At 39.5% G+C, this 21,357-nt stretch overlaps 1 protein-coding gene across 1 annotated transcript in view; it reads right to left on the reverse strand.

The window, feature by feature from the left end:
• Positions 1-12,512, reverse strand: part of SPAG17 (sperm associated antigen 17) — a 107,638-nt gene extending 95,126 nt beyond the window's left edge. The window contains exons 1-3 of the mRNA XM_062008744.1: positions 12,414-12,512; positions 3,820-3,960; positions 3,370-3,429 (exon numbers count right to left, since the gene is read on the reverse strand). Of these exons, the coding sequence (XP_061864728.1) occupies positions 3,370-3,429; positions 3,820-3,960; positions 12,414-12,512 (300 nt within the window). The remainder of the gene's footprint in view (positions 1-3,369; positions 3,430-3,819; positions 3,961-12,413) is intronic.
• Between the last annotated feature and the right edge of the window lie 8,845 nt (positions 12,513-21,357).

Genomic DNA, 21,357 nt, shown 5'->3' on the forward strand with positions numbered 1-21,357 from the left:
CTGTAACAAGGTAAGCCTAAAATACTAAGCATTTACTAAGACCTTCCCAGACTAGACTGAGTACACAGGGAGCACTAGATCAGCTTAGAGACAAAATTTTCAAAACACTTCCACTACATCTCTGGTTCAAAGCCCCTGTAGTCCATTCACCTTTTCCTTTCCAACGAATTTCCCTTCCCACCTCCTGCACGTTAGGTGTTTTGCTGCTATCACAGACTTCACTTGTGTAATGGACTCTTCTCCTGGGTTTTACCCACCTTTTCTATTTAAAGTATGTTCCCACTCTTCCACAGCATATTACACAGAGCCTAGTAGAAGTTTAAGAACTGGGAAATACTTATTTACAACTGATTTACTGTGCTTCAGTCTCAGATTTCTAGGATGAGAATGCGCCACAATTTGGATTTGCCATCTGATTTGATTATATTTTTCAGCTTGACAACAATAACTAGGAGCCTTGCTGTGAGAAACCAGAATTAATATATTCATTCTTGACATGTAGTGGAATAAAAATAATATTTTTAATTGCAGTTAAGCCTTCCTGGTTATACAGGTTGGCTTGTTCTGGAGATGAGTCAGAGCAGTATGGGGAAGGATGCTGCTGTTACAAGACTTTGGTTTGGCTGTCTTCACAAGCACAAAGATACATTTTGAAGCCACCCTTCTGGGATCCATACCCAAACAAAACTGACACTTGTGTGTTTTTCATCTTTTCATGACCTTCTACCCCAAGCATCTCAGCTTATCTGAGAGACATCTCTTCCATCCCTCCCTCTCTCATGGCCATGTCCCTTATTCAACTGTCCATTTTCAGCAATGCCATCTACCCACTTCCAGACTTCTCACATGAAGCTACATGAGGTCCATAAGAGGCCGCATGAGACTCCATCTTCTTTCACAGTCTTTTCTCATAATGACACTACTCCCCAGCTCTAGCTTGTTCCCTTATGAGTATGGGACAAGATTTTTTCTCAAAATTTCCTTGGCATCATAAAGGCAACTTTCCTGATCTTGTCTCAGTGAGTCCAACAGAACTGGGAAACAACTACTACAAGAAAAACAAACAAACAAACAAAATCCTTACATTCACACAGCCCTGAATAGAATCTTGGAAGAATTATTTTTTAAAAAGTAACTTCATAAACAAATCTATTATGGAAAATGTAAGCTTGAACAGATTTTCAAAATTCTAAGTTTGGAAACTAAAACACTATGACATTTAGTAGTGATAAAGCACCTTACTTAAACGTGATATTACCAACCTTAATAGAAAGCTTACCAAACAAACAGGTCCATAAACACTAAAAGATACATACCTCACCTATAAAATGCATGTATTTTATTCAGATATACTATATTTTAAGGTTTTGATTGATAAAACTATCCATGATAAATTAATCTGATTAGTTATAAAATCTGTTGATATTTTGCAGGAAGCATAATATTTTCCCTTCCTTAAACAAAGAAAAAGGAATACATTTCCACAGGGACATATAATTAAGTGCTGGAATTAGCTCGAAATTACCAATCGGGACTCCTACTCTCAACAAGTCACTTAAGAGACAGAAAGGGTGTTAGACACCTAATTCTACTAGATTTGAAAATCTTGTAGCTACATATTCATAAACCCTGTCCTGATCCTTTTTGCTTTGTACAATAGGAGCGATATGAAATATAACACAGTTATATGATAGAAACTTGTAAGGGAAGTAATTTAGAATGGACAACAGGAATTATTTTAATATACCATTAATATACCATTAGCTTGCAATACAGTAAGAGCAGTTTGTTAGTTTCCTAACTTGTAGACTCTGCAGACAGCTGAATTGAAATGTATTAAAACCCTCTGTATTTCAGTAGACACAATGTGCAAGACCAATGACATGGGTAAGAATGTTACTATTAATATCATTAATAACCACATGATTATGCACGTCATCAGTCCCAAATTCACACACATGTCCATATCATATGTTCAACAACCAATAAACATCAGGAATCTCATTTACAGTCTCTGTAGAAATGAACATGTGCCAGTGTGTTGAATCCTACTACAGAGAGAAATGCAGCAACAACAGAAATGCTCCCCTTAGAAGAATATTTCACAGCCTTGTGTCCTGTGCTAACCTTGTACTTGTTTACTTTTACTGTAGTGAAAGCTTTGAATGCACAAACTACCCATGGATTTTAAGTGAACACTCAGGCACAAATTCTGCCCAGAAAAGCAGGATCTTAATGCTTGTGGCAACATGATCAATCTTTTAATTTGCTACAGCCATAACGGAAACTGAGTCCAAGCAAAAGGTCAGAAGAGGTATTTTATATTCTCTATTAAAGGAGGGGAGGAAAAAAAATGTCTTTGAGGAGTAAAGTAAGTAGCTAATGAGACACAGCACTGACAGCTGGAATTTAATAAGTATCCACTTCACAAAGAAAATTGCTCTTAGTAATTAAATACAGGTATCATACAAAGATTCTGCTTAGAGCTAGACTTCAAAATCCTTCTGTCAGTAGGACTGAAGAGGTTTTACATACCAGGTAATATAAGGGTGAGTTTGCCTGGGAGGCTAGTCCTAAATGAAGAGGGTTAATTGCATAAAATTCACAGTCATGTCAGTGGTAAATAATTCCAAAGGGACTTGTTCAGATGGTAGTCTGGCATTACTGAAAAACAGACTGCAACTAAAAAGACCTGTTATAAAGTCCGCCAAATCCTGAGACACATAAAAAGTTTATTAGTCATTGCAGAAGTAAAAAGCAAACAAGATCTTTTTAGAGGGATCCAAAATTCTTTATGCTCCAGGTCTGTAGGGCTATAAAACTCTACCTGAGAAAATTTTAAGCAATCTTCTAATTAATCACGGGATTTTATAACCTCTCACAAGCTGTAAGCAAAACATTAACAAAGTAGGAGGAAGTAGTCTTTGTACCAATCTTGATTCCTAATCTCATTGACATAACCCACTATGCAAATCAGGTTAGAAATTAACATCAAACTGAGATTACGATGGAAACAGAGACAGTCTTTCATTCATGGGACTGCGTTCACATAAATGAAGGTGTAAGTCTCTAAAACAGTGGGAGGATCTGAGAGAGAAAAGTCTAATAGTAATTTGTGACACCACCATCAAAATATGATGACATAATGTATTCTTAACATAGCATAATAAAACTTATATCCCTAAAAAGTCATCTTAATCCTCACTTAATTAGCTGTCCAACAGAAAACAAAAGAACAGTAGTTTAAGTATTTAGATGATTCAATGGTTTTACAGATTTGCATTTACTTGGGTATGCATAACAGAATCACACATCTGTTTACTTTGGGTGTAAAAGAGCACTGACTCTGCAGTACATGTCTTAACCTACCTCATAGTACATAGGCACATCCTTAACCTTTTTTCCCTTTTGATTCCCAGATTCTCTGATCTGCAAGGAAACAAAGCATTCTACTGTGAGAAGACTTAAGTTCACACAAATTATTTTGCATCCTTGCTTTTGCAAACAATACACCTGCTTTCCAAAACAGCGAGGAATAATTTTACAGTACTCTTGTACCTTAGGGAGGGAGCTTTTATGATCAGGACCTTGAAGAAAAGTCTGTAACAAAACCTCACTATTTATGGGGAGCAGACCAGCTTACACAATAAGCTTTTCTCTTTCCATTTCTATCTCCTATGAATCAGTGAAACTTTAAAAACTTCCACAGAATAATTCAGTTGAATACGAAATTTATAATTAACAAGGAGCAAAGATGTTAGTAACTACAAGTGAGATCTAGGGTTTGGTTTGTTATTTAAAGTTCCTTTCTTGCAATACCTGTCTGAAAATGTCTTCACGTGTTACCAGGCTGAAGAGCTTCCGCTGTGGCACCTGTACAGCCAGAGACAGGGCCTTGGTGTGGATTTCATCCTCAATTTTGGCTCCAACAACAAAAGCAATGCTAGGCTTCCAGTCATCCTGTTTTCCAAAACAAAGCATTGAAGGTATTGAAATGCAAGCAAACAAAAGTGCTTCTCTGCAGTTTCAAGGTGTAGTCCTGTAGAGCTGGTTACTCTCTTTAAGACACGTTAAACACTGCTATATTAATTACACTGAAACAAACTACACAACGTGAAAAAAGCACATACTACTTTGTCCCAATTCTTTCTTCAGCCATCAGGTGGCAGCGTTATGCTACGGAAAACACAAATTCCTACTAACAGGCTCTACAGACCTCCTCCGAGGCAAACGCTGCATTAGCATCACACAAAGATAAAATAACGTTAAAATGTCATTTTCGGATTTGACAGTTCATTAAGCAAACAACAACTGAATTTTGAATAGATGCATTATTGTCATTGAATATATGTATTATTGTGATTATCTGCTGTAGAAAAGAAAGAAACATATTCAAGCTTCCTCATCATGGGTATTAGAAAATGCCCAGATCCTATTTTCTGAAAATTGTAGCATTATTTTATGGTGTTTTATGAGGCTATACCTATGCACAACATGGTTCTGACACAGTTTCACTAAGTATTTTGAACTAAGAAAAATTATTTATCAATGGCAAGTTACATTTCATTACAATATAGTCAAATTAAAACCATTAGTGGTTTTCACATATTTGCAGTAAAATACAGATGTTTTTATGAAAAAAAAAATCTGATTTCAGCATTAAAGAAATGCAGAACAAGAGAAGCCTGGTACATGTTGTTTAGTGATATACATCCATACAAACTTCAAAATTACGTAAACTAAGCAACTTTTCCTGGTTACCCTTCCTTCCTATTTCTTCTGCTTTATCCTACAGAAATGCTTCTCACAAAGTGCGTGGCTGTCTCCAGCATGTAGACATCTCACTCTGGAGTATTCTCTATCAGCACCAGTGGTGCCAGAGCCATAAGCACTTCCAATGGTTGTGCTGTACATTTTTTAGGAATCATCCAATTCTTTTTTTTTTCATTGCACACCTGCATGCATAAACTGCAAGGACATCAATAAAGCTGCATAAATGTAAATCTGGAAACAGTTTCAGTAAGATGAAGACATTGTCACATTTGGCCAGGCAGAGTCACATGCCAGTCTAGTGTGCATCATATCAGGGAAAGATTTTAAAGACAAATTTAAGAGAGGCTAGTAACTTGAGGATTTTGAAGGAAATATTTTCATTACATGTATATTATATATGAAGTCCTTGCAGAAAAGAGGAACAAAAAATGTGTTCGTGGTGAAGTGAGGAAAAGGATCACTCCCCCCCGCCCCCCCAAGTTAGAGGTAAACGATAAAAGAAGTTTATTTTTCTAGTTTTACTGTACCCTTTTTCATTTGGTCCTTCTCTTCGCTGAAAAAAGCCTACCTAACTTTATCTACCTACATGTTTGCAATTTGAGTAACTAAAGTCTTGGGATGGATGGAAGCAGCAGTTGACACTAGTTTCAAACTAATAAATGCTTGCATGGAGTTTGTCGTACTCTTAAGGTAACAAAACATAACATCACATGAATATGGTATGATGTGATCATAAGTACATGTCCTTTTTTTTTTAACCACAGTATTCAGAGAAACAAAAAAGATGGAAAGATCATCTGGGTCACCAATTACTGTCTTCTAAAATTTCAAGTAGCTACAGAACAGATACCTAATCCAAAAGGGCCTCTATAGTTCCACACATCATAAACTTCCTTGATGTTTTATAGCAGCACAAAATAAACCCTATGTTTTTTAAATTACAAGATGCAGGAGAGGGTAAGCATATCACTGATGTTCCAGGAGCGTGCAAAAATGATGGAATTTATAAGGAGAGTCTTCAGCTTGGCAGTAGCAATGGCCTGTGAAGGGACTGCACCAAGTACACTGAATTTCTTTTTCCTCTTTACAGCTGGGGAGGAGGACGGGGGATGATATCTCCTCCTGCCTGAAGTAGCTAAAACAGTTACCAGTGCACAGCAGTACAAGAGAGATAGGTATTCCAGTCCCTTCCAGCCCTTGGGATTCTGTGATTCCAATATTATCATCAAAACACATGCATGGGAGTTGAACTTAATCCAAATTCAAGTTAAAGTTGTTGTATAACTGCCAAGAGTTAGGCACAAAACCTTTACCGTTCCTTCAACGGAGAGCATTTAGACACAAAAGTCCATACTTATGTGCAAATGCATAATTTTCTAGGCTTTCAGAGTTGAGATAGAAATGGCCTCCCGTGGCAGTATCCTGGTGTTTCCAGGGCTCACCAGCAGAGATGAAGCCTTTAAAACAACCATCCACCTGTGACATTAGCAACTGGTATCACCATGCTGTCCATTTCAGTGAGGACCACCAAAAGCAGGGAATAAGGCCTGTTAAGTCCCACAGACAGATGCTGACAGCACAAGAACAGCAAGAATCAGGAATGTTAGGTTCTGCTCTTGATGCTAGGGGAAGCATCACCCAGCAATTTTATAGAGCCTGCTCCCACAACGTAATGCAGTTCTTCAGACATCCAAAGAAATCTCCAAGAGCCAGTCCTAAAACCTTAGAAGCCTTGTGCCTTCTTCAGTTCCTTCTTAGAACATGCTAGTATCTTCGTGCCCACAAATTAAACCTGCTTAGCATCGATCATCATCATCATTCTGCAATAACGATGTCTCTGACACCTGCTTTCCTTAAGGTCCCATCTCTTCTTGATCTTTCCACCCCTTGCTCAAAACTGTTCCTAGCGCATTCCTCCTTTCATTTCTACTCTCTGCTCTTCACCTGAGTTGCACCACTTCTCCTTATGCGTCCCGCATCAGTTATTTGCTTCCCTAGCTCTCGTCCCTAGCCTCCTTGGCCAGGTATTCTCTAGTTTCATTATCTGATCCCACTTCTAGCTTTCTGCAACCAATCCTGATTTCCACTGTGGTGCCCACCTTCACAGCAGACTAACAAAACCACCAGAGCAAAATATGAGGGTAAGTCCTGCCTGTAAAAAAATTACTTTTTGAAAAAACTTAGGATTTCTCTAAAGACCTTCTTGGAAAAGTATATGCCCTTAGCAAAAGGTATGTCCTTGACATCAGTGTGCTAGATCTTCTCCCCCTGCTAAATTCTCTGCTCCAAAGAAACAAGCTGCTAAAGCTTCTGCACTCAACGGTTGTGAGAATATTTATAGCGCAGGCAAAACATTGGCTAATATACTGAAAATAAAATACATGGAATGAGTCTTTACAAGACGACTCATTGTGAAAATCACAACACCATTTAACTTATTTCTACAGAAGTACGCAATTCAATACCAGGTCTTTCACGTAAAAATTTAAGCAGTATTACAGATATCCCATACCTCCCTAGCTGAGTGAAGAAAATAATACTCCTTTTGTAAAAAAGGTGCAATACCTCTGAATTAGAGCTAGATAAATATGAGAAATAGCTACACACACTTTAACAGAGAATAATGATCCAGAATTCCCAGAGTCATTAATAGTGTGTTATCTATTGCTAGGCTGATCAAATCTGAAGCCTTCGGAGATCACTTCTCAGAAAAGCTGAACACTAAGAACAGCAACTGATGTCAGTAAGTACATAGAATACAACGTGTTAGGATATAGCTTAGGGTGTTTAATTGACTATGCTCTTTTCTGACCTTAAAAATCCATTATTTTTGCAATATTGCCCTCCTATTATCAATACTGTAACAGTATCCTTAATGTTCAAGGCATTGAAAGGATAGAGAAGAAACAGACCCTGCTTCTACAGCTCACCACCTAAAATCACAACATAAAAATGAGAAGGAAAAGTAGTAAAATGTATATGGTTACTTTAAAAATATTTTCTCCCTCAATATACAACTGCTCCTTTACTTAGTTTAATTCTTTCAAATGTTATTGTAGAAGTGAGACTTGAGAAAGGATCTGAAAGAGGATAGATTAGTGACCCTAAGGCTACCTCAAATAGAGTTCCCAGATTAAAGCACTGGATAGAGAAAACCATAAAAACAACTACTGGATAAAGCATGGAAATAGCCCAGGGAGGCTGACATTGAGTGTAAATGCCAGCACTACGTACTATGAACAAAAGATGACCAAAATGCAGGGAGTGGATAAGCCCACAGAATCAACAATGCTGATTGAAACATGAATGGGAAAAAAAAATGAAGCTGGAAAGGTGGCATTGGTAACTTAACATTTCTTGAACAAGCTCCAGTTAAGTGGAAGGCAGACCACTCTCACTGGAAAAAATCCAGTGACAATCAATGTCACAAATAACATTGTCCCGCCCTCATTTTAAAACTCATGGCCATGTCAAGTATTTAAAAGCATCAGTCTCTTCAGTGTTAGAAATAACCATTCATTTGGGAAGCTTGCATGTCCCTCAGGTGAGGAGGCTCTAATCCTAGCAAGATCCACCTAACTCTGAAAGCTCCATGTAAGCAGCTAGCAGTTTTCACAAATCCTTGTTTTCACAAAATGCAGAAGGTACCTCAACCTTTTCTGCTTTTGTTCTCAAACCTCTGTTGCATCCTCCTGTAATGTGGTTCTTTTTCCAACTGTTAAAAATGAGTACACATAGCCTACATATCTTATTTGTCACGGTAGTATTGGAATAGCATAGATGCGTTAAAAGGAGATAAAAAATCTCTAACTTCCTCTCAACCTGGAAAAAAAAAAAAGATATACTCCACAAAATTTTGTTTCCTTTTTAAATGTATCTTGTTTTCTCTGGTCCATTTCCTAGACACAAAAGGCCAGCTCTTCTAGAGAAGACATTTGAATAAGTCAGGTTGTTTATTTTTCCAGTACCAGTTTCTAGATCTTTTAGGTTAGGAAAAGCATCAAGCAGCCATCTTCCCCTTCCCTGCCCTTTCCAGACAATCTGGGCATCTGTCATTTTGCATCATCACTTATTCTTGTGGTATTTAATGTGGGATTTTTGTTTGGGTTGTTGGGGTGTTTTTTTGTTGTTTTTTTGCTTGAGTCTTTTATTTTTCCTTAGGGCCATAAGTACTAGGTTCATTACAGCACAATTTCAAATTTAACTGCAATGGCTGAAGAGAAACACTTGGAAACGTAAACTCCAAACATTTCAACATCAAACAGCAGGAGTTTTTTAGTCTCCTGTTTTTAAGTAACGCCTCAGAAATAATGAGATTTATTAGTGATTTATGAACACTTGGAGCGACATTACCTCCAGCACCCTTTGCTTTCAACAATGAGGGAGCGTGTAAAGTTGCTCATCAGCAATTTTGCAGCCCTTACACAATGACTATGTAGGGCATCATTGCTAAAAAATCTGCAAGTCCTCTTTCATAATCTGCTGATTAACTCAGACCCATGTTACTAATGGATTCTGGTTTTAAGAGCCTAAGTTTTTTGCTGTATAATCTGGGGGTGGGGTGTGTGTGTGTTTGTGTGTTAAATGTCAGTTCCTCTTGGAAGAGGAAGCAGTATGAAAATCAAAAGTAGAGTAATCCCATTCACAATGGTTTTAATGGTTTTACAAGGTTTAACTTCATTTCAATTTTTAGGCCCTAAAATGTCAATAAAATTATATAAACCATTTAAATGGAAAGTCAGGGCAGAATGTGGCTTCCGGTGCTATGTTTAGCTATGCTAGCTAATACAAATATAAAATGGACAATAATTACTTCAATTGTCAAGGGCTGTATTTGCCCAGAATTCACCCTTCGCTTAGAAATTATTGCCCTTTAAATATTTAAAGCATGCAAAATTTAAAACTGAGAATCTTAATTTATATTTTATAATTTAATTCTGCAATGAACCCAGTCAAAATATCTTGATAAATATTTGAAGGCAAATACAACTTTCAGCTCCATTTTCTTCTGTGTAGCACATTAGAAATAAGAAATATGTACATGAACTATATTGTGTGGCTCTACAAAATCCATATTTCCCCAGTACATGTTTTTAAGTTGTCTGTTTGCCAGTTTTCACAGTGTGTTTAGTAAAAGCAATTATTTGGTTAGTAAATACCATTTAAATCATATTTTAGTTAGCATACCTGTCCATAAAATGTTAACACTGCTGGTATAATGACTCCTTTTCATAGATCAGACTAATAAAATATTGTAAGTCATAAACACACATTAAAATGTGCAATTTCATTGCTCAGCCTATCTGGTACAATTTAAAGCCAGCTCTAGTAAACTCCCCTTGACTCTACTAAAAGGGAAAGAATATTCTCTAAATTAATACAAGTAAAATATTTAAAAATTCTTTGTACGTGAATTACGAGGGGAGAAATTTTTTTAATTGATAGGAGTTCCTGTCATCTCCCAAATAATTTCAGGTTCATATGGTATATTACACATAAAATACTGAGGAGGAGTAAAAAATAATTTTGTGCGGTGTGTCTGCTGACACCTACAATTAAAGTTGCTCAGCACTTGCTTTTACAGGCTGCTTTCAGTTCCTGACTTTTATATATTCGAGTTTAAATCTTGTATGCTATATATAAGATTACCTGGAAGGACTAGGGGGCCGGATAGGGATGGAGAAAGGATGGTGTGGTTAAACTATTTGCAGAACGAAGTTTGATTTAAAAAAAATAATTTTTATCCTTTAATAAAAAACCCCTATGTGATTAAGTAATTAAGATACTCAATTCCCTCCGTATTCAAGAGGAAGGAACTAAAATTTGGCAGCGCAGCCACACTTGTGTCAAATACGTGCTTTTTCAGAGCACGTTTATTTACATTAAGCATACCCACAGTTGGCCATACTTGATGAATCTCGATTCACACATGCTGAGAAGAGGTTTGTTGGCATTTGACAGTTTTGCATCGACTGTGCTCCTGTCCATGATTATGAGAGCTGACTAAGATTTTCCTGCAATAAGAAATTTCAGCGACTGCCCAGCATCACAAGAAGCCAGAGTTCAAGCTGACCGCAGCAGATAGACAGTTTTTCTCATGTTCCCAAGGATCTGCCTGCTATCAGTGAGATACTGAAAGTGGAATTAGTTTAACTGGAATGGAAAACGGTTGGACGATGCCAGAATTAAGGAAGCAAGGAATCTTAATTTCAGTCCCCATGGGTATAGGCATTACGGCAATCTTTAATTAGGTGATCACATATTTTCTCCTACAGAATTCTTGCCCCATTCAATGAACACATTCAACATTTTTTTTTCCATCTGCCTCAATGTGTGGTCCTGAATAATCCTAATGCCGGCACTTCCTAGATTTTGAGCATTTTATTTCCTACCTTTTAAAATACTTCAGTATTACGGCTTGTATTTAACAAATGTCATAAATTACATGTAGAAGCAGCAGAGTAAACAAAGCACTTTGTTCAGTGAATTTACTGGACAATATCCATGACCGCAATAAAGGGCATCATTCAAAAAAATAATTAAAAAAATCACTAACTGCCACTTTGTTAGTAAGTGTGAGAGAAAGGTCAAGAACTGAGTAGGTGATGGAGATTGAACCTCCAGCTCCTTTTCATGCTTCAGGGAGGTTCTCCTAGAATAGAGGCAAGATTCACAAGCAAGAAAGGGCTCGAGCACCTTTGAAATCTACTGAAAAATCTACGTTCTAGGGGAAAATGGGAAATGACAGCCTTAGCTCAGTGGCTTACTTCAAAAAATGACTTTATTTAGCTAAACTTGTACACTATGGTTACTATGAATTAAAAGCAAATGCAAGTAAGCATTTAAGAGATTTTCTGACATCTCTTCATTTTGGGGAAAACTGATTAGCCAGTTTAAAAGCCTCCTCCTGTATTCAAAAGTCCTCATATTTAACCAGAATTTCTGGCATGTTTAGAAAACTCAAACAAACAAAACCACAGCAACAACAAAACCCCTTTCTTTAATAGTGCACAACAGAAACCTACAAAACAAGGAAGCCATGGAAGTAATTTGTCTCACTTGCAGAAGCACTGCTAGATAAACACATGCTAGATAAATATTATTGTTTGCTATACTACTACCCTGTTTTGAAACCAAGCTCTCTTGCAAGTCAAGATTTATTAGAATTACACTGCTTACGTAGAACCTGGAAACCTAAATATGCCTTTAGATCCTTGCACGCTGTAAAAGGAAAGGAAAAAAAAAAAGGGAGGGGAAAAGTGCCTTTTAGCTGCGCACACTCAAACAGGAAAATTACAGTCTCACATTTTCAGCGCTACAGTTAATGCTGCATCAGCACCTCCATCAAACCTTGTTGTTCAGCAGTATATAAAAAGCTCCCTCACTCCGTGCCAAAACTTGGCACACTGAGTCCCAGAAAGAAAAGTACCGAGAAGAGCAAGAAACCCGTTGGGCCGCCGCTCACTGGCGGGGGGAAAGATGGGGCAGCTCTGTCAAATGTCGGGGTGGTTCACAGACCTCCCCGGAGCGACCCTGCGAAGCCCTTAGTACCGACACTACCTCACCCTCGAGTCCCGGGGTCCGCCCGCTCCACTGCGCCCCGGGCAGCCCCTGCCCAGCCCCCTCTCAGCTGCCTTCACCTCTTCGAGGTGAGCGGACACCAGCGCGGCCTCCCAGCTCTCCCCCACGGCCCCCGCCGAGGTGACCCTGGCTCCTGTCTTGGGCGGCTTGGGGCCCATGGCGGCGGTGCGGGTGGCAGGCAGGCCCCACGCGTCGCCGTGGCGACCGGCTCCCGCGGGGCGACGCTTTCCGGCCGCACCCTCGCCGCGCCGACCGCGCGGGCAGGTCGCGGCGCCCGTGCCTGCCGCCGCCGCCGAGACGCGGTGTGTCCATCTCGCGGCTCAGCCGCCCTGCTCGGCGGGGCTGTGTGTGCTCCTCGGGGCCGACGGCGGCGTGGGCCGGTCCCTGTTTGTCTCCTGGCCGCTTGGCATTGTCATTTGCCACTCGAGCGCTGCCGCCCAAGGCCGCTTCCAGCGCGGGTGCCCGGAGGAGAGGCTTCGCGTGGGAAGTGCCTGGCCCCGTAGCCACCCAATTTAGTGTCACACGCGAAAGGCCGCACAGCCCCATCCCGCCGGCAGCTCTCGGAGTGCCCGGGAAGGAGGGCGAAGGCAGGAGCGAGGTGCCTGCGCGGCGCTGGAGCGTGACCCGGGCGCGGCCGCCAACGGAGCGGCGGGGCCGGGGAGCGCACAGGTGTGGGCGGCCGGGCTTGCTCCCAGGCCCACGGCCCTCGCCAAATACTACCATATGTTACGGCACCGGGACCATGAGGGGAGAGGGAGGCACAGTTGGGAGAAAGCAGGAGAGCTGCCAAGATAAAGAATTCATTACAGAGGAGTCATGTCGTGATCTCACACTGGAGACGAGTGAAATATTTTGTGTGATTTAACATTTGGTGAAAATATCCCCAACCACATGCTGCCCTTCCCCCACTGCCTTATACCGACCAAGGTTGTTTAGAGACTCCAAACCTTTTAATTTTATCAGAACCTTAAAGACCTGCTGTGTTGCCTCTTACAGCTTTAATCAGAATTTCATTCTTGGATGATACCTAGCATACGTGCCGAGTAAAACACCTTAAATTACACAGTTTTTGTGGAGAAGTAGGAATTTAAATTCATAAGGGTCCTTAAGAGGCATGTCTCATATAGTCTTAGTTTGCAGAAGGGTATCTTCCCTGGGTTTCCAGACAGTGATGTAGTTTATAACATAGGAAAGCTGTGTAGTAGATTTGCCAACACCCATAAACATTTCCCCCCCCCATCTCATTTCTTGGCTGGTGTCCATTTTTCTCTTTTTGAGGTTTTCTTTTGAAGAAAAGAAAAAAGAAAGGAAAAGAAAAGAAAAGAAAAGAAAAGAAAAGAAAAGAAAAGAAAAGAAAAGAAAAGAAAAGAAAAGAAAAGAAAAGAAAAGAAAAGAAAAGAAAAGAAAAGAAAAGAAAAGAAAGTTTTTAAAAAACCTCCAGACTTCAGTTCTTCACAGAAACAGTCAGTGTGACATTCCCCCCAAATACTCTTGTTCTTCATTAAAGTCTTGGTTTTGCAGCCTGTGCTTACTGAGGTGCACTGAGAGTACAGGAAGAAGGACCAGAGTAGGATCAACAGCCAACACATAGAACAGGACAGAGATATGGAGCAAAATGCACAGATAATGGTACCCAATATCTTTATTATGAAACACCTTTCAGATGTTTCATGGCTCAGTTTTCAGGGCTGAATGTAAGCTTCAGGACAACCAATGGGATAGGATTGTACATTCAGATCCTGATGAAATGGCTGGAAATATGGGAGAAATATATGCTGTCCATGGGAGTTGAAAACTGTTTAATTATACCCATACCTGGATCTGTATGTTCAGGATCTTTAGGAAGTTTAAAAATGAGAAAGACATCATGATGTCACTCTTCAAACAGAACATGAACAATAGCTGTGAGAACCATGAACTGGCCTGTTTATATTGTATGTTTGCTTGGATGTGTAAGCATTATTTGAAGGAAATAGTTTTGTTCTGCTGCTTACTGTCTTAGTAAACACATGTAGATAACTTGCTGTTGGATGCTGTAGCAGATAGCAACTCAAGGTGAGCAGGAGAGACAGTCATTGAAATCCTCTTGGTTAAATCCTCCAAGAGACAAAAGAGACAAACCAAAAATATTAGGATACTACAGCCTTTGTTTCCTTCAAATGATCTGAACTGCAAAACACCTTGTTGTTGCTGGACTGTCTGGAAATTTTCTGGTAGCTAAAAGATGAAGTTATCGCCATCCTAAAACTTGTATTAGTGAAACTGAATGTAATGTACAGATAAGCTGCAGATGAGAGACAATGTGCAGAACGTGCCCCTCACTGTGTAAAGAAATACACTGACACTTCCATGTAATGAAATTGGGTCTACCATTAGTACAGGTTGGGGAATGAGCTGTTAGAGAGTAGTGTAGGGGAAAGGGACGTGGAGGTCCTGGTGGACAGCAGGATAAGCATGAGCCAGGAATGTGCCCTCGTGACCAAGAAGGCCAGTGGCATCCTGGGGTGTATTAGAAAGTGTGTGGGTAGTAGGTTGAGAGAGGTTCTCCTCCCCTTCTACTCTGCCCTCGTGAGACTGCATCTGGAATATTGTGTTGAGTTCTGGGCCCCTCAGTTCAAGAAGGGCAGGGAGCTGCTGGAGAGAGTTCAGCACAGGGCCACCAAGATGATGGAGTGGAGCATCTCCCTTATGATGAAAGGCTGAGGGAGCTGGGGCTCTTTAGCTTGGAGGAGACTGAGGGGTGATCTCATTAATGTTTACAAATATGTAAAGGGAGGGTGTCAGGAGGATGGAGCCAGGCTGTTCTCAGTGATGTCCAATGATAGGACAAAGGGCAATGGGTACAAGCTTGAACATAAGAAGTTCCAAAGAAATGCAAGGAAGAATTTCTTCACTATGAGGGAGACCGAGCGCTGGCACAGGCTGCCCAGATGGATTGTTGAGTCTCCTCCTCTGGAGACATTCAGAACCCACCTGGATGAGTTCCTGTGTGACTTACTCTAGGTGGGTCCTGCTCTGGAAGGGGAATTGGACTGGATGATCTTTTGAGGTCCCTTCCAGCCCTTAAGATTCTGTGATTCTGCAATTAGTACAAGATTTGATGTGCCTCATGAGATAACTTCATATACAGCAAGAATTTTCAGGGAGAGCGGCAATGTAAAAATCATAAAGTCAGACTTCTATTTTCAATCTTGTTAAAAAACATGAGTGAAGTAGCTAAAGCAATGAATTTCCAATACACTTGCAATTATGAATAATACTCTGTGTAGATAACAGGAATCTTGCTTTTCCCTGGGAGAGGCGTTAACAAGCCTGTGTATTCTGAATTTACACAGAAGGGTAAGAAAGCGTGCATGGTTAATACTGCAGAGGAACTAGACACAGTAATATGTTCACATGCCCACACTTCTAGTAATAATGTAGAAGGAAGAAGAAATATTTGTTGCCTTTTACTTTAGGGTGACTATAACGTTTGCAATTACTTGTTCTCCAGTAAAGTGTGGGTAGAGGAAAGGCATTACTAGTTGTAAAAGTCATGTCTTCTCTACTTGATATTTCCTGAAAGACTGCAGTTGACTAAAGAACTAGTAAAGGTTTTTGATATTAAATAATTAAGCCTGATTGATTGAGAGGAGAATTAATTTTAAATGTGCTTGGGTTTTTTTAAGTGCTTATTTTCAATATTTGACAAATATTTGGAAAAAGTGGTCTTTTCAGTAAGTACCATCAACTTCTCGCCTTCAGTTGAGAAGTGAGCAGAGGGTCCTCTTTGCTTGAGTACTCAAGAACACACTTAATTGCTTTATATTGCTTTCATAAGATATAAATGTTTTTTAAACAGAGAGGCTTCCTGAGTTATGGCTTCAGAAAGCTGTTTCCGTTTTAGAAACCTTTCCAGAAGGTTGTCTAGATCAGCTAACATGGCCTTCAGCACTGCTAAGGAAAACAGTCCTTCATACTGCTTATATTTCTGTAGTAAGAACAAAGGTATTCAAAAAAGTGTACTTTTTCTTTTTTAAAAAAAGAAAACAAAAAAAACTTTCAGTCCTTTTTCCCTTAAGAGGGAAGAAGGGGAAGGCCATAAAACTCATTTTGCTTTCGTTTCCAGTTTCATAGCACTGCAGCATCTGAGCTGGGAACAGCTTTCACTTGAGGTTTGCAACCCCCAGGACACAATCATCTCACAAGTTACACACGTTTGGCAGCTCTGATGTGTTTCCACAGCCTCCCTCAACTCTCAACAAGCTGGACATAGGAGGTCTTTGCCTACAGGTCTTTACTACCTCCTACCTGCTCTGGCCACCAAATGATTCCTTAGAATGTATTTGTCGATTTCTTAAATTTGTTTATATAATTTGCATAAAGTTCCCACATAAACTGCATTGGCCTCATAGATGCAGACCAATTATCTGTCTTGGCTTTAGGATCTAGAAAGCTTGTTTCTACGTCAGTAAATAATAAGTGCATGTGCCCTGAAAGAGACAAAGGATGAGCTGAGCCTAACTGTATTAACACACTACCCTTCTGAATGTGGCATGGTAAGCTTGATATTTTTTCTAGCACCAAAGGCCAATAATTTCTTGACTGGACTGGTTTCAATCATAATGAAATAACAGAATAAACTCTTGTCATCAGATTGTAAGAGATGTTCCTAAGAAGATAAAGAGTCACTAGGTGCTTGCTGTACTGTGAGAACATTCAGAGAGAGAGAGAATAGCTAAGCTGTAAAGACAACACAATCCAGTCGAGCCAATCTTCTGCATGGCAAGGTCTGCCCTCAGATGCAGGGTCACTGTATGCATGAATCAATAGACCTAACCTATTTAAGCCTGTCTGTCTAATAACATGGCCAAAATCATAGAATCATAGAGTGGTAGGAGTTGGAAGAGACCTTTAGGGAAAAGTTGTAGGTACTCCCTTCTCCCTCTATCTATAGCATTTAATGTTGGCCTGGCCAGTCATTTTTTTTCCTTTACTCAAATTCCTGTCATGCTGAATTACAAATGTGCGTAGCCTTTGGTGCTTATCACAAGCATAACATGCTGAGCAGATCAAACTTCTTCATACATACAAATAAGTTTACATTTAAGTCTCCACCAACACTGTTTTACTGGGAAAAGAAAATCCTAAACCAACAACTTACAAGGCCCTGCATTTAATTTCAGAAAAGATGTTTTTGTAAGTCTCTCCCATATGCATGCATGTGCAAGGAGAATGCTTTTTCCTCACTGTAGCCAATGGTATAAGGATTGCTGGCAAAGCTCAAAGTAAAATCCATTATCATCTGTCAGTAAAATGACTTCCAAACTCCAGCTGGGTGCTGTGCAACAGCCTCTTTAAGAAAGACTCTGCGTTTGGTATTGTAGCTCTGCTCTCTCTAGGTGATTGAATTTTGGAAGCTGTTCAGTGCTGTCAGTCAACAAAAATATCTCAGGGTTATTTCCTTTTCCAAAACAGATCACAATGTTTTATTCTTCTTCCTAAAGAAAGAAATTAGAAGAGAATATTTTCCCACCCTTCCAGAAAGCCAAATTCCCCATCTCCACCCCATACCCTGGTACTTTCAAATCCTGTATTATTGCCTGCTTTCTTCTAGGCACACACGGAGTAGTTTCCCTAAGGTTAGAGGATCCTCCATGGAGATCTGCTTCTGTAGCACCTACCATCATCAAGCAAGGGAGTCTTACACAGTAGTGCAGAGCACTAACCATTAAGCCTTCTGAACAGCCAAACAAAGCAAAGTCTAAATAAATGGAGTTTGAAACATGATGCCATTACTGGTGCAAAAATAAAAATGTTTCTAAATCCATCAAAACCAAACATTAACACCTAGAAAGGTAAATAAACCTGAGATATATGCCAGAGTTTGCACTGAAAATAGCGATAATAAGTGGTGGAAAGACATGGTGATTTTGGTTCTTTTTTGAAGAAGAGAATATTTATAAAATACATGCAATCTGAACTGGAATTGGAGCAATTAAATGACTAGAACCCTAGTACTTTGGCCTTGGTATCCTAATCCTGTAAACTTGTTTTTTGATAGGTTTGAACTGAATTTTCTGAGTGACACCTCCTTGCAAAACAATGAAATTACAACAATATATGTCATTCTGAAACTGTTGCTTCAGCCCCAATTCCCCCTCTTTTATTTTCAATCTATTTCTCTGAGAACATACACTCCCCAGTAGACCTAGTTCAGTGAATGGGTTTTGGAAAGAAGTACATGGAGTAATGACTTTCCTACCCTGCTTTGTTACCTGTCTTGGTCATATTTGTGCCTAAAATCTGCTTTATAGAGCAGCCATGATTAAACTTTCCAGTTGTAAGACTGTATCCCAAAACACCATCATGCCTTACCTTATCATCCACCAAATCCTTTACTCTTTCATAAACGTAAAATCTGTCACCTCCTTACCTTAAACCAGAACAGCATCCTGTGCTACTCTCTTCACAAGTGTTTCTACTTTACAAGCTTTTGTTATTCTACATCTCCAAAATTCAAGAAAGACCCCAAGCCCCCAAAATACTCCTGCCTATGCCAGACAACTAGGGTACCATAAAGTCTCAATGTCAGTATCTCCCAGCAGCAGGAAAGGATCTTTCATATTTTCAGGACCAGCACCCCTTGTCCTTGCTTCTAGATGCAGCTGGTCCATGTGATCTGTGATACACCTGCCAAACACTCCATCCTGTGTGCTCCTGGAATAGTGCTTCAGTGAAAGTATTTATGGTGGTGGTGCTCTCCCTCATCAGCAGTGCTGGAGTGCCTTCTCCCTTGCACTTTGTTGAGCACCCCACTACCACCATTTCCTAGGCAACATGAAATAAAAGAATATGGGAAGGTTGAGTACTGCTATAGCTAATGAGATGAATTCACAACCTAAAATTTAGGCAATCATTGTATAGAAACTCCATAGAGAATTTGGGAATTTACTTATTTCTTAGGACATCAGAATCTAGCCCTGAACCTACACAGTGCCCCCTGCAAGTGCCATATCTCCAGGTATTATCAGGAAAAGCAAGGTGAGAACGAGGTGATGGGGACAAGCAGGCTATGAACAGTCTCTGCCTGCCAGGGCCTCACCTTGCACCCTCCTACCTAGATAAATGAGAGACAGAAAGTGTCACAAAATGGGGCTTACCTTTGTGGAATTATCTGTAATGGAGTATTATTCTTCACCTTCTTTGCATGGACACTGCATTTATTCCTTCCCCCCATTTTATCCTATGTGCAGGAGTCTTAACTATATGGGAAAATGGAAGAATTTGTGCTTTGCTCCTGCAAATGACAGCAAAAAACAAAGCTCTGTCAGGTTTTATACATTTCTTAAATTAGCTATTTGAGGGAGAGTAAATTTGATTTAAAATGATCAGAAAACTATTTATTTGTTTAAAGAGCAAATTAAACAATTTTAGGAAGGGTAAACAGTATTTTCATCACTATCAGATTCTAACACCTGCTTCAATGTAAAAGCTCCACTAAGTACTGACAGGTGTTGTTTAATAAATAAAAATTGCAAAGAATCGGAACACCTTGTCATCAACATAGTACAGCTTATGCCATCACCAGCCATTCTTATGGATTCAGCAAACTTTAAGCAAATAAAGTACAGCAAGTGTTTACATTATATCATTACAGAGATCAAGTTTAAAAGGATTTCTAATTAACACTTTTCTTAGTTAACAAACTGTGTTAGCACTAGTTCCTATCAGCCAAACCCCGTAATTCACAATGACAGCAGTCAGAATGAAAAAACTGGCCTTTTCCCACCTCTCCATCTCATTACTTCAGACAAAGCAAAACACTTAATGTTGGCAGGGCTGCAAAATGCTGAGAGGCATCAATGGAAAAGGTACACTAGTTACTAAAACATGGCCATGCTCCCAATGTATTGACCTGCTTGTGCCAATGTTTTCATATCATGCCATCCTTAATGCTTATTTTGTATCTAGTGATTTTTAAGAGAGGTGCTAGTCAGCATTTGAAAATGATGTGGAGAGATTTGAGATAAACAGCTGAGCTCAGCCGTTCAGTCCAGTACACTGTCTGTGGTACCTAAAGGATATCTTCTGCAAGGATATCTTCTGAGTACACAAACATAAAAACATGGTGACTATCTGTTATCAGGTATGACAAAGTAAGAGTGTAAGCAAAATGAAAGGAAGCAGAATTTCTTAGCTTTCTTTAAAATACATTAAATGCCAACAGAACGCTGGTTTTTTTTTGTTGAACACATCTTCTTCCATTTGTCTGGAATTATCTTTGCTTTTCATCATCATCCCCAAAATCTTTAAAGACTAAACAATAACAATTTTTAAAAAGCACTGATAAATTAGTTATTTTTACTGCAAACTTAGTAAACCTTACGTGCCATTACTACCATTGTGGAACAATGCAATGCGATTTGTCTAGTTTCCTCTTATACAAAAGTATGACATTTGCAAGTTTTAATTGAACTTGTGTTTTGTTTTGTTTTGTTTTTGCAGCACCAGCTATTGCTTTCCAGGACAGAAAATTAATGAACTGGAATTGAAAGACTGTCTTCTGGTCTAATGGTGTTTAGACGACATTAAGAACTGCCCCACCAAGAAGTATGAGAGTTTGGGTGTAATAAAAGTCTACTCTGAAACCAAATCATTCTTAGGGTAGTTTTCATTTCAGAGGTGATGGAATTGTATTTCAGGAATCATAATGCAGTTTTTGCAGAAAATATTCAATCAGCACTTTTTGTTCCTTTCTAGAGCTTAATACTTGGGATTCCAAGCTGGCACAAATATGTCACTGTTATTTTGGGGCAGTAAGCTAGCAGCGGGAAAAGCTGAAGTTCTGAAGCAAGGAAAATATTGACTACTAAACCTCAACACTTACCTCATTCAGACCTTGCTATCAGAGTTCAAGTAATTCTAGATGATTCAAACAACAGGCTAAGGCCAAGATCTGTAGGCAGTTAGCTCCCCAGATACCTTGAACGATCTAAGCTTATGTACCTGGCTCACACACTT

The sequence above is a fragment of the Colius striatus genome, chromosome 1, assembly GCF_028858725.1.
Source record: "Colius striatus isolate bColStr4 chromosome 1, bColStr4.1.hap1, whole genome shotgun sequence".
In the NCBI taxonomy this organism is placed as follows: Eukaryota; Metazoa; Chordata; class Aves; order Coliiformes; family Coliidae; genus Colius; species Colius striatus.